A 27,515-nucleotide genomic window follows, 5' to 3' on the forward strand; every position below is an offset into this window, starting at 1 on the left:
GCAAATGAAATTAAGAAAAAGTATTCTGGGGGCGCCTGGGTGGCTCAGTGAGTTAAGCCCCTGCCTTTGGCTTAGATCATGATCCCAGGGTTCTAGGATAGAGCCCCGCATGGGGCTCTCTGCTCAGCAGGGAGCCTGCTTCCTCCTCTCTCTCTGCCTGCCTCTCTGCCTGCTTGTGATCTCTGCCTGTCAAATAAATAAATGGTTTATTTATTAAAAATAAGAAAAGAAAAAGTATTCTGAGAAACAGAAGAAAGACTAGCGTACAGTTGTCACAGAGGGGTGGTAGGAAAAAGTTTCAGGAAGGAAGGGGTGGACAATAATATCAATAACATTTGTGGGGTAAGTTCTGAGAACTGAAAATTTGGTTGGGAAATCTGAGGGTTATTGATGACCTTACCATAGGACCTTTTAGTGGATTGGTGGGTGTGAGCATGTCCGAGGTGAGGAATGAATGATCAGTGAAGAAGTTGGGATGCAAGGTTACTGAATATGTAGAGTATGTGACTCAACTCTGTAAAAAAAATTTTTTTTGTTGGTGTAGTCTACCAATTCAATTTCTATTTTGGGTCCCTCAATTCCAGTTTTCTTAGGATTTTGGAATATTACTCAGTACTAAGATGGAGTGGGGGATATTTGGAGACCTAGGCTGGTTAGACAGGTTGAGTGGTTTTGTCCACCCAGAGGTACCCTTCCACCTTTCCCCAGATCAGAGAAATCTATTTTTAGAATTGGGGAAGAGGATGCTATCTTTTCTCTTTCCACTTTTATTTCCCTGTCCCTGGCTTCTTTTCAAGCCATTTTCTCTGTATCCTAAATCCTCTCCCTGTTTGGCTTTTTGAGACCTTGGAGACAGGTGCCAGAAAGATTGTCCTTCTGTACCCCTTCCCCTATGGCAACAAATCTATGGATTTGATAGTGGGCAAGGTTTGGGAAAATGACAAGCTATAGAAGAGGGAAATACTGAAAAATTAGGTTTATATCTCAAATATATTATCTTGTCATATAGATTGCTATTTGAAGAATGCAAGTTGGGAAGGGAAGAGGAAAAATAGCATGAAATTTAAAAAATAGTTCTCCTGGAATGACAGCAATTGTGATCTTAAAAAGTACAAGAAGGGTCCCTTCTCTACAGAGATTTTCCCCATAGATGCATGTAAACCTACAATGACAGGTTCATTGCTTCATGCTCACAGTCTTATTTTGAGATCCTCATACTTGCATTAAGTCCCTCATAGGGGTTAATATTGAGCCTAAGCTTCTTTTGTTCCCCTGTACAAAACTGCTTGTTGCCTGAGGTGTAGGGGTTGTTGAACCTGAGAAAGAGTATCTGAACAGGAGGGAAAAGTGTAGAAAATGAAGGATTCAAGGAGAGGAATTTTACCTACTCTCAGCTTCTTAGAACTTGCTGTATTATACTAACCAACCTTAAAAGTCAATTTTCACAATTAACCAATAGGATGTACTATAAATCACTTTCTAAAGACGCTCAACATAAGTAATAATTTCATTTTCCCCTTTGTCTTCATGGCAAGATCAGCATAGCTATGGTTTCTTCTGGGAATAAAAGCATTTCTTTCATCTAGAAAACCTAATGCTAAATGGCAATAAATCATTGTTCATTGAATTCTACAACCTAAACTATGTGTTACAGAAGGAATTCTAGCCCCTATGCATCATAATTAACATCAAATAGTAGTACAAGATTGCAGAACAACAAAAAAACATGGCAATAACCCTAGCTGACCAGAACTAAATTAATTCACTAAGCAATTACTTAAGGGGAAGAAGGAAAAATAATCAAGACAGGTTCAACCTATGAAGCTAAGGGAAGGGGCATAGTGGTTGTTATCAGTCTGGGTCCAGTTAATGAGAGAACTACACAGTGATTTGAACAGGGAACGCTTAATGGAAAGAATTCCTAGCAATAAAAAGGGATTGGAGTAACCAGCCTAGTAAGGAGTAAAGGGAACTCAAAAGACTGTAAGAATCGCAGATATAAGGAACAGATATTATCCCCATGGCTGAGACACATGCCTAGCAAGGGTTCTAGACCTTGGAGAGGTCATGACTATGAATCACTGAAGTACCTGAATTGAGGGGTGCCTGGGTGGTTCAGTCAGTTAAGTGTCTGCCTTCGGCTCAGGTCATGATCCCAGGGTCCTGGATGGAGTCCTACATCGGGCTCCCAGCTCAGTGGGGCATCTGCTTCACCCTCTGCTCCTCCCCCACTTTCTCTCTCTCTCAAATAAATAATAACATCTTAAAAAATAAGAAGTAGTAGTAGTAGTGGTGGTGGTAGTAGTACTCGAATTGTTGAGTTAGTGGAACTTTCTGGAAATCTACCTTCTGGAACTTGCTAGAGAGCCACTATGTGGATCTTGCTAGAAATCTGCCCTCCAGGGTTTTAGAGAAAGGTATTCATAGAGAACTATCTACACAGCAGGCACTCTGCCACAAAACTACTTAGAAGGGGACATTGTGGGTAAAGCGGCTGAGTGCTGGGGCTGCTGGCTACCATGCAGTGGAATCAGCAACTAAGAAACCCCCTGTACTGCGGGAGGTAGATACTTGGAAACCTGCACTAGCTGGACACTGGAGAAGTCACGTGCATTGCAGAAATCTGTTGAATGAGCAGACAGGGACCAGGAATCAGAATTTTTCTCTACTCCAGTTCTTTACTCCATTTTCTGCTGACCACACTTAATTGTGCCAGCTGGCAGAGAAAACGTTAAATTTAAGGGACCTAGATGAATTTTCACAAAGCAGGCAAAAAAGGCAAATTTAGGACTGGTTACTGCCATGACAGTAATCTACAAATTCTTTACCCCCACTCCTAATTATAAGCTCCTAAAAAATATTTCAGTGTTTTATGAGTAGGATGGGTATCAACCCAAGGAATGATCAAACTCCCCAATTTGGATAAAATTCAAATTCTTTTGCACGGATCTCCTGAGTCCCAGGCAAATCATGAGATGTAGTCAGAAACCAGGTTAGCATCCATGGTATGTGCATGGATAGGAAGATGGATTTGCCTATTGAGAGCACATTATATACATTATGGTATTAATACAACCTGTTTTGGTGTGATGGGGGCAGCATGCAGAAGGAAGTGGGGTAAGAGAGTGGGAAATGGGGGAGTAGAATGTAGATAATTCTTTTTAATAATGAGAAGTTTGGCTGTGAAGGTGAAGACAAAAGGCAATAGCAGTTGAAGAGAAATATGGAGTTGGGAATTTTTTTTTTTTTGTGAAGATTTTATTTTCTCAAATAATTTCTATGCCCATTATGGGGCCTGAACTCATGACCCTGAGACCAAGAGTAGCATGCTGTACCAACAAAGCCAGCCAGGCACCCCTGGAACCGGGAAATATTTTAAAAATTAAATAGAAGAGACTTGAGCCAGTGGAAAAGACAATGGGAAGGATCCAGTGGAAATGGAAGGTTTGAATTTAAGAGAGAAGAGTTTCTGAGAAGGCTGGATGAGATGGGATCTGAAGACATAAAAACATCCTTCAACCTAAAATTTTGATTCAGCTTTTATTAAAATTTAAAAGTTCAGAAGATTATCTTAATAACATTTTCTTAAAATAATTTTATTGGGACACCTGCCTGACTCAGTAGAGCATGCAACTCTTGATCTCAAGGTGGTGAGTTTGAACCTCATGCTGGGAGTAGAGATTAGTTAAAAAAAATAACTTTTATTAACTTTAATTACCACTGATATGCAAGTGATCCAAAAAATTAAGGTATGTAACTTATTTTATTATTATTATTTTTTAAGATTTTATTTATTTGACAGACACAGATCACAAGTAGGCAGAGAGGCAGGTAGAGAGAGAGTGGAGGATGCAGGCTCCCTGCTGAGGAGAGATTCCCTATGTGGGGCTGGATCCCGGAAGCCTGGGATGGTGACCTGAGCTGAAGGCAGATGCTTTAACCCACTGAGCCACCCAGGTGCCCCAAGGTATGTAATTTAAAACACTGAGAAAAAACATTCCTGACCTAAGAATCTTAAGAATTCAAAGTACCGTGCTCGTCTTACTCCTCTCAGTAAGCTAAGGAAGAGAGGTGAGACTGTATTTACATTCCAGTGACCTCTCAATTGCACAAGAACAAAGAACACTGTTAGGGGCCAGGTGGGGCAAAGGTCTTACTAAAGTATAAATCTCTGCAGTCTCTATTTCTTAATATCGTAAGTTAAATAGTTTTTCTCTTTATAGTACAAGAAACTTCCCAAGACATTCAATTTTATTTAATTTTTTATTGTTAGTTTTTTATGATACATGCTTTTATTTTATTCATTGAAAGACAATGTGTACATGCCACATTGTACATAATTTTTTCTGAAACTTTATCAATAAATTGATCTCTCAGCCTCACTTGTTACACAGACACTCTGAAGATTCTACATTTCTAGAAAATAAATTCTAAGTATAATCATTTACAAAATAATTGTTAAGAAATTTTGAGAATGATAGTGCTATAAAAGTTATAATGTTATACCTAAAAAACACTAAGGTAGTTTTAGGTGCTTAGCTTAATTTTTGAAGTTGTGTGTGTGTTTTTTTAAAATATGTATGTATGTTATGTATTTATTGAAATATAGTTGACATGCAATGTTACATTAGTTTTAGGTATATGGCATAGTACATAGTACATAGTACATAGTATGTGAACTTTGACAAGTTTATACATTATGCTATGCTTATAAGCATTGCTACCATCAGTCACCATAGACATCTATTACAGTACCATTGACTACATTCCTTATGCTGTACCTTTCATCCTGGCAACTTATTCACTCTATTACTGTATCTCCCACTTCCTTTCACCCATTTTGTTCATTCTCCCACCCAAGCTCCTTTGACAACCATCAGTTTGTTCTCTGTATTTATGTGTGTTTCTTTTTGCTTATTACTTTTGTTGGTGAGGTTTTTTAAGATTCCACCTATAAGCAAAATCATATGTTATTTGTTTTTCTCTGGCTTATTTCAGTTGGCACAATATCCTCTAGGTTCATCCATGTTGTCACAAATGTCAAGCTCTCACCCTTTTGATGGCTGAGTAATATCCCCCCCTCTCTGTGTGTGTGTGTGTGTGTGTGTATGCCACATCTTCCTCATTCATTCATCTATCAATTGACATTTGAGTCCCAAAACATTTAGTTCTATTGTCAAAGTTTTTGCTTAGTATTCCCAGACATAACCTTTAGTTGTAAAGCATATGACGATTACAGAGTCTGTAACATAATTGTTCCAAGACATTGCACTTAATCTACAAGATAGAAAATCAAAGTATTGTATGGGGTATTGGATATAATGTTAATGACATGAGAGCCCATGGACTCAGAGTTGGATAATAAGGTTAGTATTTTTTTTTTTTTTTAAAGATTTATTTATTTATTTATTTGACAGAGAGATCACAAGTAGACAGAGAAGCAGGCAGAGAGAGAGAAGCAGCCTCCCTGCTGAGCAGAGAGCCCGATGTGGGGCTCGATCCCAGGACCCTGAGATCATGACCTGAGCCGAAGGCAGCGGCCTAACCCACTGAGCCACCCAGGCACCCCAATAAGGTTAGTATTAAAAGGAGAAAGCTGAATGGTTTAGAGATCCTGAGGAGTTTGAGAAATAGTTATAGTGGGCACATTTGAATAAGGAAGTTAGAAGAATAGAAGGTTGTTGTCAAAGAGCAGAATGCTTAATTTTTTTTTTTAAGATTTTTTTTGTTTGATGGGGAGAGACAGCAAGAGAGGGAATATAAGCAGGGGCAGTGGGAGAGGGAGAAGCAGACTCTCCACTGAGCAGGGAGCCTGATGCAGGGTTCAATCCCAGGACCCTGCGATCATGACCCGAACTGAAGGCAGATGCTTAACAACTGAGCCACCCAGGTGCCCCCAGAATGCTTAATTTTAAAGGTAAAGTAGTTATGGATGGTGACAAGGTCCAAGGTATGAGCATGGAAATCGGTATATGTAGTGGAGTGGAGGACATTATTTGAGATGAGGGGGTTCAACAAATTAGAAGGCCAACACGGTGGCCTTCTAATATTAATGTCATCCAAGGATGTACTGACACCTTAGAAAGGAGAGGAAGATGTTTAGTGGAGAAGAAGGTATTTAACTTTAACCCACATTCTCCTGCAAAATGGGGTGATACCTTAAAGTGTTGCTGTGAGGAGGGCTGGCAGTCTCAGTGTTTGGCATGTACTGTGTACTCCACAGGTGGGGATTACTTTTTGTTAAGGATCTTCTCCCTACCAGAATCCTTTGCCCAAGCTCTTATATCCTGACTGGGAGTCTTCTTCCTTCCATCTCTTCATCAAAACTCTACTTAATTTTAACTGAATAGGCCTACCTCCTTCAGAAAAAGTATACTGCTCACATAAGCCTATACTGAGTTCTCCCATCTCTGAATATCTTATTTTATACTTTTATAGTGTATTTTATAGTCACCCATATCCTCACAGATTCATTTATTTTCTTCGCTTTGTTATCCTAAGCTCTTCTAATAGAGAAATGGTGTCTTTTAGGTATTTGCTCAGTCAAAATATGGGATAGATGGTATGTGATAGATTAGTACAACTATCTGGAAACTACTTAGAATTGTAATTGTTCCAGAAATAGCATGGGATGCTGAGGGATTTACTTGCCAATAGGTCTTTGAACAGGTCTACTATCCCTTATTCATTATTTTGAAATCCAAAAAAACTTTGAAAATAAAATATTTTCTTAACACTTGGTGGCAGAACCTATCTTGACCTGAACTCATTTGTCTGTAAAGCTTGACCTGAATCCATGGTAACAAAGTGGCAAAACCTTATCTGAAAAACCTGATCTGAACTGAAATAAGACTGTATGCTTTGTTTATCCCACTTAGTAGTGCAATAGTCATAATGTTTCTTAAAAAATGTTAACTTGATTATGAAGTGCTGCTATAGACCTCGTGGGATATCATGTAACATTAAGTATACTTTTTCTAAAGTCTAAAAATTCTTAATTCTGAATTCCATCTGGCCCAAAGGTTCTATGTGTAGATCTATATCCTTCATGGCCCTAATACACTGCTATACATACAAAGGGCAAATTTTAAAAAATTCAATTAAATACTGAAAGGTTATATATTTATCCTGCTGGGAGCAACATTGTCTAAAAATTCAAGGGATCATACTAAATGGATTAAAGCAAGTAAAAGTTCCTAAACAAATACCTTGATGTGAAAAATAAGGTCTGAAATTCAAGATATTATCAAAAATAACAAAATATTTTCCAATTATGGCTTTATTAAGCATATTGTTTTTCTGATTTCATTAATTGAAAATTGGTGGCAATTGGAGATTTATTACATGTAAATAAATAACGTGGTTAAAACATACCGAATGACACTTCTGAAAAATTGTGCTTATAAAGTTCACTACTATAATTTACATTTCTTAATGGACACAGATATTCCCACTACATGTAGACTGCTATAGTAACATTAGTGATTCCTGATATTATCGTACCATTTTCATCATCTGTAAAATAAGGAGGTTGGTAGTAAATGAGCTCTAAAGTTCTTTTAAAATTCTACCATCGAGTATGCTATACAGAACAAAAAGTTCAAAGATTTCAATATACAGGAAACAAATCAGCAAACACAGGATCTGTATTACCGAAAGGATGATAATCTTAACTATGGGGAAGTAAAAATCTAAGTATATGAGATTGTGTATGTTCTGTATTTAGAGCGATAATGTGATCTAATTATCCTTTCTCTACTAGGGATATTGAAGATTCTATATGCGTTTTTTTTTTCCTGTAAGGGTTTTATAGAAAAACAGAAATATGATGCATTAGAACAGAATACACTTGCTTCCGTGAACTCGGGATGCCATCTGAGTGCCTACTATAGGAAGGTAAGACACGTCACAGTCCAAATTGATATTAGAAAATATAGTTGAACAAAGAATATAGGACAAAATTCACACACACAAAAGAACACAGCTAATAAAAAGCAAGTGCGGGCAGAAAGAGGCCACGCTGGAGCAAGAGCAAATAGAATCATAGAGCTCTGGATCTGAAACGCTCCTAGTACGGAGGTCTTCCATGGAGGGAACAAAATCTCAAACAAAAACAGGCCTGGACCAGGAGCTGGGAAAGAGCCTTGGGAGTTAGGGGTTGCATCCATGGTTATGGATGTGGTCGCTCCTTTACTTCTACCGTTTCCCTACTTCTTGATCTATAAAATAAATGGATTCACTTAGTTTTTAAGATCCAGGCAATGACACGGTAATAGTCCATATATCTTTGGGCTACCGTTCCAACCTAACTTAAGTTATCTAATTTTCCGGTTAAAGTAAAAAATAAAAAATGAAAAATGTAAACCCAAACGGACCCTGCTTGACTAGGACTGAGACAAAAGACCGCGAAGCCAAAGAGTTTAAAACGCCGGCCCGGACTTTATCCGCTCCGCCGGCCGGGAAGGTGAAAAGCCGCAAGGGCGGAGGCTGTGCTTTCCGGGATAGGCCCGGCCCACCCCGCACGGTGACTGCGGCAACGGCGACGGAAGGGGTGGTCCCGAAGCCGGAAGTGACGGAACGCCGGCTTTTTGGCTCTGAGGGGAGGTGGAGCTGGTCGGTGGAGGGAGGTTGTGGTGGCGGAAGGGGTTCGGCGGCTGATGGCGGCGCAAGCTCGGAAGACTTTCTAACGTTCGGTCTGTCCCGGAGTTCTCCGCAGGGTAAGCGCCTTCCCCAGCCAACCGCAGCACCTTTTGCGGGGCAGTCTCCAGCTGGAGCTCTTTGGGGGTTCGTGATACGCTCCTCAGCGGTTAAGAGTGTAGGGGCCTGGCCGGTCTCGGGCATGATCTCTGGTGACGATGCACCCAAATGACGATGCTTTCCTTCTCGAGGACAAACTTTTCCTCTTGGACTACGATTGTGACGGGGGTGTGGGCAACTTCGGTGGGGAGTAAGGCTGGGGAAAACAGCGGGTGGCCGCCCCACCCGGCGGGGAGGCCCCGGGATAGGCCCTTCGCTGTTTGGGGGAGCCGTGTGGAACTTGGGCACTTTGGCGGGGGCGAGTGACGCGGGGGACCCCTGAAGAAGGACCTGTCTTGCCGGAGGTCCAATTCTGGGGTGTGTTTTGAGGGCACTGTGTGTGCTGCCGGCGTGGGCGCTTGGGAAAACAGGTCGAGTCCGACGTTTGGGTTTGCCCGGGTGGGGTGAAACCCAGGTGTTTTGGTTTGTGTCGCCAGTGGAGAAAGAGGCGGGGACTCAGTGCGCCGCCCACGTTTGGGGGCCGGGGGCGGAGTTAGCTGTTGAGGCCGGTTCGCGTATTTCACCTGGGCTACGGGTCTAGCTGACGCTTTTCTTGGTTTTTGTAGACGGCTCCTGTGCGTAGTGTTTGGAGGGATCTTAAGAGTCAACGTCGTCTTTGCTTAGGCAACTTTTCTTGATTTCACAACTCTCCTACTCCACACCCAGCAGCCGCGGGTCGGCAGTTGTGGGCTAGTCCCGACCCTCGCTCATCGCCTCGGGCAATTTTTGCTTGGGCTGGGTGGGGGTGGGGTTGTGTGTGACTGTTGATGCACTAGATTTTCTTTTCTATAATTTTGTTTGGAAAACACTGTGGCAGATGACTTTCTTCCTATATTACGTTTTAAGCATCACAGTTTAGTTACGAATTGCTGTTATGATGAGGATTTAGATGGGAAAGTTTAATTTTTCAACTCTGCTTTATGTTCATTGTAAAATTTCTACAGACTGAGCGCTAATTATAATTTTGGTGCTCAGTTCCAAAGCGTCTGAAGAGATTTTTGAATAACCTGTTAATAGAAGAGTGGGCTGATTGTCCCTCAAGGCACAATTCAGGTATAGAGAAGGGGCTGAGGCCAAGCCTTTTTTTTTGTTGTTATCAAGAGTAGGCTCCATCTCTTGGGAAAAATTACTTGATAACGTGAGAAATGACTTGTTAGGTCTTTTATTTTTTACTTTTATTTATTTATTTATTTATTTTTTGCAGCTTCAGAGGACATCCTAACGTAGTTTTTGTTCTCTCCTCATCACATTCTTAAGTTGCGCACCTCTATTTATGGTAATGACTGCAGCCATTTAATGTTAACTATGAAATGTCCTAACGATGCTCGTGTACTTCTTTGGGGGAATATTTGGGGAATACAAATGCGAAGTTTATTGGATTTTATCCTTATGGAATTTTGACACTAATTAAAATTTTGGCTTCTCTGGCTTTTTAAAATATATTTTGGCCCAAATAAACCCCTACAAAAAGAGAAAAATTCCCTCTTTGTATGGGCCAAGTTACAGCTTTTGAGAAACCATTTAAAAGAATCTATAGAGTAAAAGTATAAGTAACACTGGGGTAGAGTGTCGAGGCACTCAGTTGTGAAGAATTCTAGAGATACGGATGTATTTAAGAGTGCAAATTAACAGATTGTTGGCTTTGCCTCTGCCTCCCAGAAGGATTGCAGATAACATTTTTTTAAAAAAGATTATTTATTTATTTATTTATTTGACAGACAGAGATCACGAGTAGGCAGAGAGGCAGGTGGAGACAGAGAGGAGGAAGCAGGCGCCCTGCCGAGCAGAGAGCCTGATGCCGGGACTCGATCCCAGGACTCTGATCCTGACCTGAGCCTAACGCAGAGGATTAACCCACTGAGCCACCCAGGCGCCCTGCAGATAACATTTTTCTGCTCTATAAACCAGCTGATAGTCTTTGAGTTAAAGTATGAATAATTGAAAACCATTAGAATGTCTAACAGTTTTTCCTTCAGATATTTGTGTGTCTAATGGGACCAAAGTTTAGAGATAATTCTAAAAGTTCATGTACTTTTAACTGAAGATTTAAAAAAAACTTCTTGCTAAGTTTGCCATCCACTATATGTAATGTGTTCCTATTATGGTATGTCATACATGGAGATTTTATTACTAACTTTTACTTACATACATACACACAAGGAGAACAAATAGTAAAAGGAACTACCATTTTACTAATCTTGTTTTATTACTTCTCCCAGTACATTTTTCCCCAGGAGTTACTTATTTAATTTATTTATTTGACAGAGATCTAGCTAGAGAGGGAACACAAGCAGGGGGAGTGGGAGAGGGAGAAGCAGGCTCCCCACCAAAGGAAGCCTGATGCGTGGGGCTGGGTTCATGACCTGAGCCTAAGGCAGCTGCTTAACGGCTGAGCCACCCAAGCACCCCCCTGGGAGTTTTTAAAGCAAATCTTGGACATCAGGATATTTCTTATGATTAGTTATCTTTGACTTTATAAGGACTTTGAAAGAAAAAAAAAATCACCAGAGTCACATACACTGAACAAAATTAGTATATATATTTTCTTGTTTAGTTAACTAAGACTTAAATTTTTGGGCTGGTCCATTGAAATTGAGTATCGGAAGCCACTGAAAAACTACTACCACAAAAGCCAGTTTTGGGCTTGAAAATGTTCCTGGAGGAAGAAATAAAGACAGCATGCTTCCACCTTCCACCTTCCTCGTGCCCCCTACCCCATTTATTTTAGTTACTTAACTAAGTGCCAGCTGCACATTATTTTCTTTTCTCTAGATAGATGAATCCCCCAAATAACAAAATGGGGATTTTAGATTAAAGATTTTATTGTGTAAAGCTTACAATGTAGTACATGCAAAGGAACTCTAGACATGTTGGGCCTTTGGGGAAATTAGTAGTAAACATGGAAGAGGGCACTGCAGGCATCATGTATATGCATTTCAGACTGTTTCTCAGCTGAATGTCTTTGGTTCTTTAATTCTTGAGTGGAAAATTTTTGCTTAGCCTTGGCTTGCATCTTAATGTACTCATGTTTCTGGAGCTGTACTTTAGAGAATGGGAAGCAAAATTTGGTATAGTACAGCTGCTTCCACTTCCCTTTGTGTGTGTGGGGGGCTATATTTCTTCTTCACCTGAGGTGCAGTTTATTCTTAGGGTGTTAGTGAAGCTACACTTACCAAGCATTACCACAAGGTGATGCAGTGGCTTTGTATATTACTTCCCCAGTGGGCTGTTTGTGTCGTGTGTGTGTGTGTGTGTGTGTGCGCGCGCGCGCGCATGTGTACACACACATGGATAGTGTATAAATGTCTGAATCATCTTGATAAATTGCCAGTTTCAGTGAATATCAGCACATTTATGTTTATCCATCTTTTCATTTTCATCTTATCCATTATTTCATTTTTATCTTATCCATCTTTTCATTTTATTTCTTTATCTGTGTGAGTAGTGAAACAGGATTATATGGGAGATTTTGTTTTACTATTTAAAATGGGTTGATTCATGTGGTAATTACATTGAGATTACATTTACCCTTGTTAACTTTTTATGACTAGAAGATATATTGGAATTTAATTTTTTTTAAAAAAGATATTATTTATTTATTTGACACACACAGAGAGAAATCACAAGTAGGCGGAGAGGCAGGTAGAGAGAGAGGGGGAAGCAGGCTCTCCGCTGAGCAGAGAGCCTAGTTTGGGACTCGATCCCACAACCGTGAGATCATGACCTGAGTCACAGCAGAGGCTTAACCCACTGAGCCACCCAGGCGCCCTGGAATTTAATTTTTAAAAAAGTTTAAACCTAATAGTGAGAGTGGAAGTACTTGGAAAACATTTCTGTAGTCATAATTGCACTGAAATTTTTTAAAAGGTTGGAGTGTTGGAGAGAGAAAAGGTTAGTAGGATCACAGATTTATAGTATACTTACGATTTGTACTCTTGAATATATTTAAAGTCTGATGAAGCATGTTTTTTTAAAAACCTGAATTTTGGGGGAAAGCTTTAAAAATGAAATTTTATGTCAATATGTTTATTTGAAATGAAAATGTGTTTATATGTACTGGCAAACAGCTTAAAAGTTAGTCTTTACATGTATCCCTCATGAATAAATACCATTAACTGTAGTTTTTAGTCCTTTTTGATAGCATTTGTAAGCATACACACACACACACGCACGCACGCATACCTTCCTCCTATTTTTCTACTTAAAATTTCAGTGAGGTAAAAGTGTAAGGTAGGATTATGGATTTTTGAAACATTGTGTAGGTGAGGTTAAACAAAAGTTTAAACTTCACTGCTTAAAACATAATTACAGTTTAAGAAACATGTTAAGTTGTGAGAGAAAGTTTCATTCTTAAATTACTTTTAATTATAACATTGGCAACTCATTCTAAGCTAGCCTTATTTTCTTCTTACTAAATGTTTTCCTAGAGAAACCTAAATCATTTTCTTCGTAGAAAAATATTCCTCATTCACTTGCCTCAGTTTTGGTAGTTGTATCTGCTTCAGGTTGGTTTCATTGATTTAGCTATAGTTTTTCTTAACTGGTATAACCATTAGTAAACAGGTTTTGAAAACTGGAATCAATCCGTTATTTTTTCCTTCTTTATGAAGGCATTGACTTGAAAAGAGATTATCACCAGTGACCTTATTAGCACATGACGTCCCTCTGAGCTGAAATAAGCTCAGACGATTCAAAGAAAGTAATAAAACTCTTCATTTATTTTAGCCAGAGTTCTCAGTGTTTGTAAGTAAGGGCTACTTCTTCATTTTATTGAAGACTTTGGCATGGTAGTGACAGTTAAATCCTTCTATGAAATAGGGCTGCTGGTAATTAAGCCATTTTGTTAGTACAGAGGTGTAGGAGGATTGCTCCTGAATGCACTCTGCTTTCCTTGGAATCCTGGCAGAGCTCAGGTTGGGGAGAGGCTGACAGACAACCAGGCTGGTATTCTACCAGCCTAGTGGCTTCCAGGTTCACCATTGATAGTCTCTGATGAGATGTTCAGTATATTGTTTCAGTAAAGCAGTACTTGAACAGAAGCAGAGAAGACACAAGAAGAAATATGGGTATTTTCTGAAGTGTTTATTACTTTGAAATTCTTAAAAAATTTGCCTTAGTATTCAAACATTTCAGCAAAAGAAACATTGTGAAAGTATGTTGTCCTAGATCTTCTAGCAGTAAAGGCTTTCTTAATAGGTAAAATATGAGCAGAGACTAACTGCCGTCTTGCCCTGTAGAGACTTTATTGGTTTGTGAAGTAAAATAGATTAATTTGGTTAGCAAAAATCTTTCCCCGGTTTTCCCATCACAGAGATTTTTGTGCAAGATTTTTTATGCAAGTGTCATCATTGTTATGTGTAGTGTAGAATCAGTATTAATTGTACTGAGTCTTTGATACTGTATAGATAGCTTTTTTGAGTAAATCTCAGTTGTATCCTTTATTCTCAAAAGTAGAGCACAAAATGTGGAAAATATTTGTGTCCTGCAGATTTTTGTTTAGATTTAATTATTTGGAGACTACAGGTGTGAGCCTAGTTAGGGAGGGGCAGAGGGGAGAGAGGATCTTGGTTTTAAAATTTTTTAATCCCCATGTGACTTTCTGAGCCATTTTGGAAATTATTTCCCAGTTTGTATTTCTATATTTAATCACATTTTTAAGGAGGAGTTACAGGTATGTATCTTAATTATGGCATACAGATGTTCATGTAATTTGCATTCAGTGTTATGTATTTTCTGAAGGTGTAAATTTTTTGTTAGTTGGTATCATTCAACTTGTATATGTTTGCTTGTTTCAGATTCACAATGACATCCTTTCAAGAAGTCCCCTTGCAGACTTCCAACTTTGCCCATGTTATCTTTCAAAATGTGGCCAAGAGTTATCTTCCTAATGCACACCTGGAATGTCATTACACCTTAACTCCATATATCCATCCACATCCAAAAGATTGGGTTGGTATATTCAAGGTGAGAATCTTTTTTTTTTTTTTTCTTTCATATTTCTTCCATGTAGGTACTGTTTTCTTTTTAAGCAGGTTGATAAGTAGCTTGTATTAGTCTTGTCTTTACTCTGCATTAAGGGCCCTTTTTATGTTTGTAAACTTAAATGTTTTGTAAACATGAAATATTTAACAGTGCTGGCCAGTATACAACAAATATTGAGAACTTCGGTTCACCAGGCTTGCACTTGCACCTCTTTGATCAAAAGATTTGTCACTCAAGGTCTGTGAAACCTTTCTTGGGACCTTTTTTTTCCCTTCCATTTTCTCCATTCCTTACTTACTTGAAAAAAGATCTTTTCCTTTGAGTTGCTTTATCATTCTCTCTTCAGTCATTTGTAATTTTATTTTATTTTTTTTTTAAAAGATTTTATTTATTTATTTGACAGAGAGAGATGACAAGTAGATGGAGAGGCGGGCAGAGGGAGAGGGGGGGGGGAAGCAGAGAGCCCGATGCGGGACTTGATCCCAGGACCCTGAGATCATGACCTGAGCCGAAGGCAGCGGCTTAACCCACTGAGCCACCCAGGCGCCCCATTTGTAATTTTATACAGCGCTACAGCCATGTTATTCTTTTGTTGTCCTTTATTGCTTAAATATTACTCATATTGTCTTATGCTTTTATAAGAGTATTCTGTTTTACATGACTAAATAGTAAGCTTTCTGATGGCAGGAATCCCAGTTCTTATATTTGGCTGGTCATTTTTTATAATATTTGCCTGAAATTACATTGCGGTGATCATTATGGTGGTGCGTCACTGTGCTAGAGATTTTCTGGCAATTTCAGCTCTTCAGAATGTAGTGGAGAACTAAAACATGAGAGTGTCTTTGGGGCACCTGGCTGGCTCAGTTGGAAGAACATGGGACTCTTGATCTCGGGTTTGTGAGTTTGAGCCCCACATTGGGTGTAGAGGTTACTTAAATAAAATTAAAAAGTGTCTTTTGAACAGCCAAAATGTCATAAATGTCCAAATTCCTCAGAATACGTTTTAGAAACGATTTTGTCTGGTGTGTATAAGTTAAACAACAAAGTAGAAGTAAGAATAGGTGCTAGAATTAGGCACATAGAAGGTATCTAGAAGTTAAAGTCGGCCTTTCAGATTGAGGAGGGCCGAAAAACTATTGGATAAATAAAGTTTTGGCATCTAATGACCTCTTATTTCCTTTTTGAATCCTTTTTTCATTGATTTTAGACTCCTGTTAGAGGAGTCATTAAGTTATTTAAGTCAAATTCCAGAAAGGAGATAGCATTCATTGTGAGCATTTTTATGACATCAGTGCTGGTTTTGATTTTATGTGAGATACAGGTATCGAGTTAAACTTGGTGAGAATTGCTGTTTTGTATAAGAATGAGTCAGACAAGAGTAGAATAGGGAAATGAGATTGAGGGAAGGAAGGGGCATTTCTGGCAGGAAAGTGGTATAAGCAAAGGCACAAAGAATGTTAATGGATGCAGGTTACAGGTTGTTTTGATTAGAACATAAGCTTCATTTAGGAAAGTGGAGGTCTCCACTGTGCATGGAGACCTTCAGTTGTAGGCTGAAATGTTTGTAGGTTTTTATTTTGGGCAGTGGGATATCTTTGTGTATGTAGGTATGTAGGCTGATGAATTGTGTTTCTAAGAAGATGAATGTTTACCTTTTTCTTTCAAATTATTTTTTTAATGGCCTATTGCCTAATCCAGAAGTTAATGACCTTCCCTTCAAATCTAGTCGAACACCAGTTCTATCCATTTTCTTGCCTTTGTATTTTTGTGTTTGTAATATCAATGCCCTAATTTTATGTCGTCCTTATCTCTTTCTAAGACTACTGCAATAGGTCACTTTTCCCCTTTGTTTTCATTCTTAGCCCCTCCTTATCTGTTCTTTAAACTACTCTATATAAACTATAATATAAAAAATCTGAAATATGAAAATCTGAACATACCTTCCTTTTGTTTCAGACTCTTAGGTGGTTCTTCATCATCTGTGGAATAATGCCGAGACCAAATAACTTCACCAATGTGCTGTATAACCTTTTGTTTTGCTTCGTTTTTAAAGACTTTATTTGAGAGTGCCTATGAGCATGAGCTGGGGGAGGGGCAGAGGGAAAGGGAGAAAAAGACTCCCCTCTGAGCAGGGATATGGAGGTGGGGCTTGATCCTAGGATCAGGACCTGAAGGCAGATGCTTACCTGCTGAAGCAACAAGCGGCTCCTTGTAAGGTTTCTTTCTGACTTAATCTGTAATTTCATTTTTTGTCATTGCCTGCTTATTTTCTTTGATAATGCTAAACTACTATCTCTTGTGCATTCCAAGTACTGTAACTTTTCTCTAAGAGATGAAAATATACATGAATATAATGGTGTAGACTGGATTGTAGAGTTGCCTGGATAATACTATAAAACTCAGTAGGAATTTCAGGCCTTTGGTAAAAATTTGAGAACATGTGGGAAGACTCAAGGAAGAAAATTATGTTTGTTTATTTATTTATATTTAAAGATTTATTTCTCTGTCAGAGAAAGTGAGAGCACAAGCAGGGGAAGGAAGGGGCAGGCAGAGTGAGAAGCATGCTCTCCGCTGAGCAGGGAGCCCAATGCAGGACTCGATCCCAGGACCCTGGGATTATGATCTGAGCCAAAGGCAGACGTTTAACTGACTGAGCCACCCAGACATCCCCAAAATAATTTTTAATAAAGTGGAATTGCCTTGCTTATTGCATTGTGTGTATTAAAACACTTAAGTGTCCTGTAAATTGTCCATAGGATGATTTTGATAGACAAAATATTGAAAGACAAGCAGGGAGAATATGCCCAGATAGTAGCAATAAGGGGGAAGGAGTGAAGGGAATGTGTGTGTGGTATGTTTGTGAAAGTGTTAAGGAATTTGATTTACCTGGGACAGATGATTCGTTTTAGAAGATTAATGGGAAAGGGTAGTTTGGATCACGTTATGATGGTTTTAATATTTGGCTAAGGAATAAAGTAAAGCAGAGAGAAATAAAATTTAGAGATGTGTTTTTATATTGGAGGGTTGAGTAGGATAAATTGAAATTAGAAAATGGAGACTGAGAAAATATTCAGACTGCCCTAATTTTCTAGGTGAGATAAGTCTTAAAGTAGAAAAGGGAGTCAGTTTGGGGAAATAATCCATAAGTAGAATCAGTGGGGATTCATCAACAATTAGTTGAATGAATTTGGACTGGAACTCATTCATGGCTTCAGTATATTCAGTAAGGAGGAATAAGGTCATGTGTTAAAGAGTTGAGGGCTTGAATATGCAAATGATTTGGTCTTGCTGCTGTGGAAGAATGTCATAGAGAATTAGAGATTGCTGAGCATTGGTTTTAGGACTTTGTCCAGAAAGGTTCAGCACCTAGAATTTTGAGTGAAGAAGTTTGGTGTATATTTTTCTAGATTTTAAAAATCCATAGGCTCATTTTATACCATTCTGTAGGTTTTATGTTTATCCACATATAACCAGCAAATTCATTTTCAGTTCTTTCCTACTTTAAAGTCTTAGGTCTGTTCCCTTTTGCCACTTCCCCAAAATCAGTCCCTCCTGGAATTCTCTTTCTCTCTTTACAAGTGCTCTTTGTGTACTCTTCCTGATGTTTCTGTTTTTCTGTCAAGGTTTCTGGAATTCTCTTTCTCTCTTTACAAGTGCTCTTTGTGTACTCTCCCTGATGTTTCTGTTTTTCTGTCAAGGTTTCTCTATAGTATCTTAGTTTTACTCGGTAATCTTGATGTCTTTCTGTTCTTTGTATTGCCCTCTCAGAATTAACTTTTTGATCAGTGCTTCTCATCCAGCATTTTTTCTAAAATGTTAATTCTATTTAAAGGGAACATTGGGATGCTGGGTGGTTCATTTTAAGTGTCCAACTCTTGATTTTGGTTCAGGTCATAATCTCAGGGTTGTGAGATGGAGCCCTGTGTTGGTCTCTGCACTGGGCATGGAGCCTGCTTGAGATGTTCTCTCCCTTTCCCTGCTCCTGCCCCTTCTCTCTCTCTTAAAAAAAAGGATGGGGGAACACATTCATGGGTTTTTTTTTCTTCCATGTTATCCTTGTTCATTCATTTCCTTTTTTGCTCTTGTTTTGCTCTTGCATTAGTAACAGGAATAATGCCCAGTACTATGGTAATTCCCCAAACTAAACTGTTCTAATGGGGCGGCTTTGGTTCCTTCCTTAATATAGTTAGACCCTCTTCACTGGATTCAAATGTAGCTCCTAGAAGCAGTGTGTTTTGAAAGGCATAGGTAATTTTAACTTCCATTGTTCTAAGTAATGTCATTCTCCCTGCCATTTTTCATTGTTTTAAGATTATTATTCTAAATTCTTTCCATTGCTGCTTGTAAAAAGGCAAATTCCCTTACATATTAAGGGATGAAAATCTGTCTGAATTCTGAAATCTGAATTCCAATCAAGTTCTAACTAGATGACCAGGAAAATAAAGAGAAACAAGCTATGAATTGGACACTTTGTTGTTTATTGACTTTATAAATTAGATATTTATTATTCTTGCCATATGGTCTTACATAATTTCCAGATGTCTACTTTTTTTTCCATTATGACTTTCTACTACATTTTCATGTGGGAGTTTAGCCTTACCTATCTATCCTAAAGGAGCCAGTACTTTGTATCTTTACAGATTGAGAGACTATTTATTTTTAAAGATTTTGATTTATTTATTTGAGGGGCGGGGGAGGCAGAGGAAGAGAATCTGAAGCAGACTCCCAGCTAAGTGCAGAGTCTGATTCAGGGCTCAGCCTGATGACCCGAGCTGAAATCAAGGGTTGGACACCCAACTGACTGAGCCACCTAGGTAGCCCTATATTTATTTTTCTATATATGCCTTACGTGTCCCTTCAAGAGTGACCTAAGATCAGTTGTTCAAGATCCATAGTTAATTTCTTCTTTAAGGACTTGAAAGCATAGTTTTCTATTTTGTACTCAGATTGGATTTCATTTTGTCCCTCATTAGGCTCAGCGTGGGGTACCTGTTACATCCTAGAGCACCATCAACCACTTTCTTGAGAAGAGTTGGTCAGACTTAGGCAATAAGGGAAAGCAAAATATGTTAGGCATACTTGTAGGTTGCCGTAGAAGGCAACTGATAATACTCTTGAGCTATTGTGAATCACTTAGTGGAAACACAGCAAGGACCAAACCCTTCAACATCTTTTATTTATTTATTTATTTATTGAAGATCTTACTCATTTGATAGCGTGCATGCGTTCTCAGGGAGTGGCAGAGGGAGATGAAGAGAGGCTAATGCGTGGTGTGATCCCAGGACCCTGGCATCCTGACCTGAGCTGAAGGCAGAAGCTTAACTGATTGAGCCACCCTGGCATCCGTAGATAGTACTTCTTTCAATATCAGTGTATGGACAGGGACAAAGAACACAAGCTATGATTTGTACCAGGCATATATCATATATGTTAGGGGGAAAACTTCAGGTGGGCCTTTTTTTTTTTTTTTTTTAAAAAGGAGACAGTGAAGCATTGGGGGATCTGAAGTGAGGGAGAGCATATTATAGGATCAAGATCACTGTCTCTAATAGGCGTGTGTCCTGGGTATTAATAAATGGTAACATTTAATGAATACTAATGTGCTCAGCACTGTGCTTATCTATATAGGGATTATCTTATTTATTACACAACCTTTGAGATTATCATCTTCATTTTAAAGAGGAGGGAACAGAAATAACCTGAAGTCATATAGCTAGTAAGTGATCTTTTCTGGCAGTCTGATCTTATTTCCTATGCTCTTAATCACTACAGTAAACCGTGTGTGCAAAAACTACCATTTATGAAGTGCTTACTGTGGGTCAGGCACTCTTCCTGGGTGTTGGTTTTATGTTCATCATCTAATTTAATTCTGTTAACATTCCTGGGAGAAACACTAATAGCCTTATGAGGTAGATCATGTCATGGGTTCCTCAAGTTTCTCTCATACAAAGAGATGAATAGTGTCTTAAATGTTTTCACATGCTTTTGACTGACAACGAAATTCTGTGACTTGACCTAGCAACAAGTTGTATGCAAGTACTCCTGAAGCAGATTTTCAAGAAGCATTATTTAGCCTTTATGCATTGGTATTTTCTAATTCTGTATAATTAAGAAATAAGGGCTGTGAACCACTGATATTACCACTTCCTAGTGGAAGTAGTACTTCTAGTTTAAAAGCACTCTTTTAGAGACTATAAAGATTGCTAATATTCTTTCAGATTCAATGTTCTGTAATCTTATCCCAGAATTACAGAATTACAGAATGTATGTATAGTCTAAACCTGTGGATGATGCATAATTTCTTAGTTTTCTGCAAATGGATGTCTAGTACAGGCATACCTTGGAGATATTACGGGTGGGGTTCTAGACGACCACATCACAGTTGTGAAGTGAGTCACAATTTTTTTGGTTTCCCAGTTCCTATAAAGTTGTTTACACTGTATTATAGTTTTTATTAAGCATGCAATAGCATTATGGCTAAAACATCCAATGTATATGCCTTAATTAAATACTTTATTGCTAAAAACTAACCATCATCTAATCTTCCAGCGATTTCTCTTTTTGCTGGTCATGCCATGATGTTTGAAAGCTCCTGCCTGGTCAGCGTGGTGGTTGTTGAAGGTTGGGATGGTTGTGGCAATTTCTTAAAATAAGACAACAAAAGGGGTGTTGGCTGGCTCAGTCGGTAGAGCACGGGACTCCTGATCTCTGGGTTGTGAGTTCAAGCCTCATTGGGGTTGAATTTGCTTTAGGAAAAAGAAAAAGGAAAAGAAAAAACAAGACAATAATGAAGTTTGTCATATCCATTGACTCTTCCTTTCATGAACTATTTTTCTGTAGCATTTTACCCACAGTAGAACTTTTTACAAAACTGCAGTCAGTCCCTTCAAACCCTGCTGTAGGGTTTGAGGGGACTGACTGCAGTTTTGTAAAAAGTTCTGCTGTGGGTAAAATGCTTTTGGTGTCATTTCTATAATCTTCATTTCTATAATCTTCACAGCATCTTCACCAGGAGTAGATTCCACCTCAAATGTTTCTTTACTCATCCATAAGAAGCATTTCCTTATCTATTTAAGTTTTGTCATGAGATTGCAACAATTCAGTCACATCTTTTCAGGCTCCACTTCTAATTTTAGTTCCTTTGCTGTTTCTACTACATCTGCAGTTACTTCCTCCACTGAAGTCTTGAACTCCTGCAGGTCATCCATGAGGGTTGAAATCAGCATCTTCCAAACTTTGTTGATGATGGTGTTTTGGCTTATTCCTATGAATTGTGAATGTTTCTAAGGGCACCTAGAATGATGAATTCTTTCTAGATAGTTTTCAGCCTACTTTGTCCAGATCTATCAGAGGAGTTATTACCTATAGCTGCTATAGCCTTTCAAAATGTATATATATTTTTAAAGATTTTATTTATTTATTTGAGAGAGATCTTGAGCAGGGGGAGGGGTAAAGGGAGAAGCAGACTCCCCACTGAGCAGGAAGCTCAATTTAGGACTTGATCCCAGGACCCTAGGATCATGATCTGAGTGGAAGGCAGATGCTTAACTGACTGAACCACCCAGGTGCCCAAAATGTATTTCTTAAATAATAAGACTTACAAGTTGAAATTACTCTGGATCTGTGGGCTGCAGAGTGGATATTATATTAGCCGACATGAAAACAACATTGACCTTGTTGTATGTCTCCATCAGAGCCCTTGAATAAACAGCTGCTTTGTGAATGAGCTCTAGGATTTTGAAATGAATATTTCTTTTTTCAGCAGTAGGTCTCAACAGTGGGTTTAAAATATTTAGTAAACCATGTTGTAGACAGATGTGCTGTCATACAGGCTTTGTTCCATTTATAGAGCACAGGCAGGGTAGGTTTAACAAAATTCTTAAGGAGCCTTGAATTTTTGAGAGGGTACATGAGTACTGGTTTCAGCTTAAAAATATCAGCTGCATTGGCCCTTAAGAAGAAAGTCAGCTTGTCCTTTGAAGCCAGGCATTGACTTTTTCCTTTAGCTGTGAAGTCTGAGATGGCTTCTTCCAAAATAAGAGTGTTTGATCTACGTTGAAAATCTGTCATTTAGTGTAGCCACCGTTATTAGTTACCTTAGATCTTTTGGGTAACTTGATGCAGCAACTTCTCCATTAGTATTTGTGGCTTCACTTTACTCTTCTGTATTATGGAGATGCTTTCTATAAATCTCATGAACCAACCATTGCTAGTTTCAAACTTTCTTGGTAGCTTCTTCACATCTGTCCATCTTAAGAGTTGAAGATAGGATAGGGCCTTGCCATGGATTAGGCTTTGGCTTGAGAGCAAGTTGTGGCTGGTTTAATCTTCTATCCAGGTGATTAAAACTCTCCGTATCAGCGATAAGATTGTTTTGCTGCTTATCATTTGTGTGTGCGCCTGAGTAGCACTTTTATTTTCTTCAAGAATCTTTCCTTTGCTTTCTTAATTTGGCTGTTTGGTGCAGGAGACCTAGCTTTCAGGATGTCTTGGCTTTTGACAGGCCTTCCTCACTAAGCTTAATCATTTCTAGCTCTGATTTTAAGAGTGAGATCTGTCTTTTCCTGTGAAAAGACTTTGAGGCCACTGTAGGTTTAATAAACAGCCTAATTTCAATATTGTTGGGTCTCAGAAAATAGGGAGGCTTAAGAGGGAGAAATTGGGTAATGGCTAGTTAGTGGAGTAGTCAGAACATGTATATTAAGTTCATCATCTTTATGGGCTTAGTCTGTGATACTCCAAAACAGTTAATAATAGTAATATTTGAAGATCACTGTTGTAGGTCACCATTATAAATACAATAATAATGAAAAAGTTTGAAATACTCAGAGAATTAGCAAAATCTGATATAGAACTGTGAGGTGAACAAATGCTGTTTGGAAAATTGCGCTGATAGAGTTGTTTGATTTGAGGTTATCCCAAACATTCACTTTGTACAAGTAAAACAGAACACAGTATCTGTGATGCACAATGAGTTTTGTGTATACCTGTGTATATCTCTAATATTCAGTATTTAACGTCTTATAGTCCATCTAGAAGATGCAGACTGAGATACAGACTGAGATCTGTAATGTGTATTTTATAAGTTGAAAATGGTTTAGATATACGTGCGACATAGGTTTTCTTTCTTTCTTTTCTTTTTTTTTTTTTAAGATTTTATTTATTTGACAAGAGAGCACAAGTAGGCAGAGAGGCAGGCAGGCAGAGAGAGGGGGAGAAGCAGGCTTCCTACTGAGCAGAGCCCGATGTGATTCTGGGTTAGATCCCAGGACCCTGGGATCATGACCTGAGCCGGAGGCAGAGGCTTCAACCCACTGAACCACCCAGGTGCCCCTAGGTTTTTTCTTTTTTTTTTTTTAGGTTTTCTATTTGTATATATAAACATCTTGATAATAAGGAACTTTTTGCAAAATTTACCAGTTGGCTGGAGTTAAGACTCGGTATGAGAGATTGGTGAAGTTAACCAATTTTAAGATAGAAAAATCTAATTACACTGAAATTTGAGACATAAAGTAGGAAGTTTTAGAAGTTTAGTTGGGGGGATGCCTGGGTGGCTCAGTGGGTTCAGTGTCTGCCTCTTGATCTTGGCTTAGGTCTGGGTGGTAAATTCAAGCTCTGCCTAAAAGAAAAGAACAAAAAGGAAAACTCTTAAGTTTAGTGAAATCAAATTTTAAGGGAAACACAGGTGGTTATATTTGATCATGTGCATGCTGAGATTCTTCTTGAGAAATTGAGTATCAGGTTGCATTTTTTTTTTAATTTTAAAAGATTTTATTTATTTATTTGACAGAGATCACAAGTAGGAGAGAGGCAAGCAGAGAGAGAGAGAGAGAAGCAGGCACCCTGCTGAGCAGAGAGCCCCATGCGGGACTCGATCCCAGGACCCTGAGATCATGACCTGAGCCGAAGGCAGCGGCTTAACCCACTGAGCCACCCAGGCGCCCCTCAGATTGCATTTTTAATACATAATAGAAGCTCTGCTGTTCAACATATATGGGTTTTTATAACAAGCTTATAGCTTAATAAAAATCATAAAAATTTGACATGCTTGTTAAAATGCTCAGTGATTTATAAACATGGTAACACATATTTTAACTTTAGGATGCAGTAAAAACCGTATACTATAAGATACCACTCTAATCTGTGTTTTTGTTACTTTCCTTTAGGTTGGATGGAGTACTGCTCGTGATTATTACACATTTTTATGGTCTCCTATGCCTGAACATTATGTAGAAGGATCAACAGTTAATTGTGTGTTAGCATTTCAAGGTAAGAACTGAAAACAACTTGATGAAATTTCAAAATTCACATTTCAAAAGAACTTGATGAAATTTGATGTTTTCTTGCCATTTAAAATACTCTCCATTCTGATGGTCTACTTAGGCATGTCTAACTTACCAAAATTGAATTAATTAGTATCTTTATTTAGCAAAAATTTCAAGATTGTAAATATGTAGTGTAGGATACATATTTTATATGGACATTTAAAGAGGTTTTTTGCTTTTCATTGAAGAGTGAGTTTCTTTCGAGATCTTCACTTTGGATTGCTTTTGTTGTTGTTTTTTTCCAAATAAGAAAACTCTTACTGGGCGCCTAGGTGGCTCAATGGGTTAAAGCCTCTGCCTTCAGCTCAGGTCATGGTCCTGGGGTCCTGGGATCGAGCCCTGGGCTCACCCTGGGGCCCTGGCATCTCATTGGGCTCTCTGCTCAGCAGGGAGCCTGCTTCCCCCTCTCTCTCTCTGCCTGCCTCTCTGCCTACTTGTGATCTCTGTCTGTCAAATAAATAAAATCTTAAAAAAAAAAATTACTGATAGTAGAATAATGTAACGAATTAGGGTGAGAAAAATAATTCTATATGAAAACCACAGTTTATAGAGGTTATAGGGTTTATAGAGCAGTTGCTTTATAAAATGGATGTAAGGGAATATAAAGTTTATTCTTAGCTTGGCATTTTATACATAATTTAAAAAATAGTGCATTTAGAATTCTGTCTTAGAATTTGCTTCAGAGTGATCTTTGTATTATAATTGCACTGATTTTTGGATTATATTAAAGCAAATTCTTAGCCTTGTTTATGCTATGGATTCTTTATGGTCCGTAGAAACTGAATGTTGTCTCAGATTGGTATTGTAATGTGAATAAAATGCAGAGAACTAGGGATGCCTGGGTGGCTCAGTTGGTTAAGCATCTGTGTTTGGCTCAGGTCATGGTCCTTGGATCAAGTTCTGCATCAGGCTTCCTGCTCACTGTGGAGTCAGGTTCTCCCTCTACCCCTACCTCCACCGTCCGTCCCGCTCATGCACAGTCTGTCTCTCAAATAAATAATTAAATCTTTAAATTAAAAAAAAAATGCATAGAACTACAAAGGAGGCAGTAATACTCTGTTGAATGGGTCTAATGGGTTTGTTCATTTGTCTATTAAAGAAAGACACCTTAGCAGTTTCCAAGTTTTGTCAGTGTGAATAAAGCTGCTATAAACATATATATTCACAGGATTTTGTATGGATATACATTTTCCACTCATTTGGGTAAATACCAGGGAGTACAGTTGCCGGATCATATGGTGTGTTTAGTTTTGTAAGAGACCACCAGACTTTTCCGAAGTGATAATCTACATCAGCATTGAATGAGATTTCTCGTTCCACTGTGTCTTTGCCGGTTTTCAGTGTTGGCAGTGTTTTGGGTTTTGGTGGTTTACTTTTCAAAAAAACTTTATTCTGAGGTTTGTGTATGTTTGGTGTGAAAATGAATTGGCATCGTGACCATGTGGAAATAGCATGTAAAAGAAATTTGTTATGTACTATGTCAAGAACCATACAGAGGATAAAATTGGTACTGTAATATAGGCCAAGATTTAGGTCCTTGTAAGTGTTTTATGGATTAAGAAATGGTGTAAATTATAAATCTGGTTTATCTTTTAATTCATAGCCTCTTTTTAGATAATCAAAGTCAGTTGTGTATATTGGAACTGATTTTTTTAAAAAAGATTTTATTTATTTGGCAGAGAGAGAGCTTGTGGGTGCGTGCACAAGCAGGGGGAGAGGCAGAGGGCAAGGGAGAAGCAGGCTCCCTGCCAAGCAGGGGAAGCCCAACATGGGACTGATCCCAGGACTCTGGGATCATGACCTGGACCGAAGATAGTGGCTTAACGGACTGAGCCACCCGCTGCCCCTGGAACTGATTTTTTTTTTTTTAAGATTTTTAGTAGCTGCAGCGGGTGGGGCAGAGGGGTGGGGATATAAGTAGACTCCCTGCTGAGCAGGGAGCCCGAGACTCAGAATTTTAGGACCCTGAGATCATGACTTGTGCCAGAGTCAGACATTTAACTGACTGAGCTGCCCAGGTGCCCCAAGATATTTTTTTTCCTTAAAAATTGTGGATTTAGGGCGCCTGGGTGGCTCAGTGGGTTAAGCCTCTGCCTTCGGCTCAGGTTATGATCTCGGGGTCCTGGGATCGAGTCCCGCATCGGGCTCTCTGCTCAGCAGGGAGCCTGCTTCCTCCTCTCTCTCTCTGCCTGCCTCTACATCTACTTGTGATTTCTCTCTGTCAAATAAATAAATAAAATCTTTTAAAAAAAAATTGTGGATTTATTTCCAGTCATTTTTTTTTTAAAGATTTTATTTATTTATTTGACAGAGATCACAAGCAGATGGAGAGGCAGGCAGAGAGAGAGAGAGAGAGGGAAGCAGGCTCCCTGCTGAGCAGAGAGCCCGATGCGGGACTCGATCCCAGGACCC

The 27,515-nt window shown here is 38.8% G+C and overlaps 1 protein-coding gene across 10 annotated transcripts in view; it reads left to right on the top strand.

Moving 5' to 3' along the window:
- Window positions 1-8,581: 8,581 nt before the first annotated feature.
- TAX1BP1 (Tax1 binding protein 1) overlaps window positions 8,582-27,515 on the top strand; it is a 79,631-nt gene continuing 60,697 nt past the window's right edge. For all 10 annotated transcript variants that reach the window (XM_045062815.1, XM_045062817.1, XM_045062821.1 and 7 more), the window contains exons 1-3: window positions 8,582-8,717; window positions 14,592-14,760; window positions 24,945-25,047. In XM_045062815.1, coding sequence (XP_044918750.1) covers window positions 14,599-14,760; window positions 24,945-25,047 — 265 coding nt within the window. In that variant the 5' untranslated portion in view covers window positions 8,582-8,717; window positions 14,592-14,598. The remainder of the gene's footprint in view (window positions 8,718-14,591; window positions 14,761-24,944; window positions 25,048-27,515) is intronic.

Source organism: Mustela putorius, unplaced genomic scaffold (assembly GCF_011764305.1).
Source record: "Mustela putorius furo isolate JIRA1106 unplaced genomic scaffold, ASM1176430v1.1 tig00003845_pilon_pilon_pilon, whole genome shotgun sequence".
Classification (NCBI taxonomy): Eukaryota; Metazoa; Chordata; class Mammalia; order Carnivora; family Mustelidae; genus Mustela; species Mustela putorius.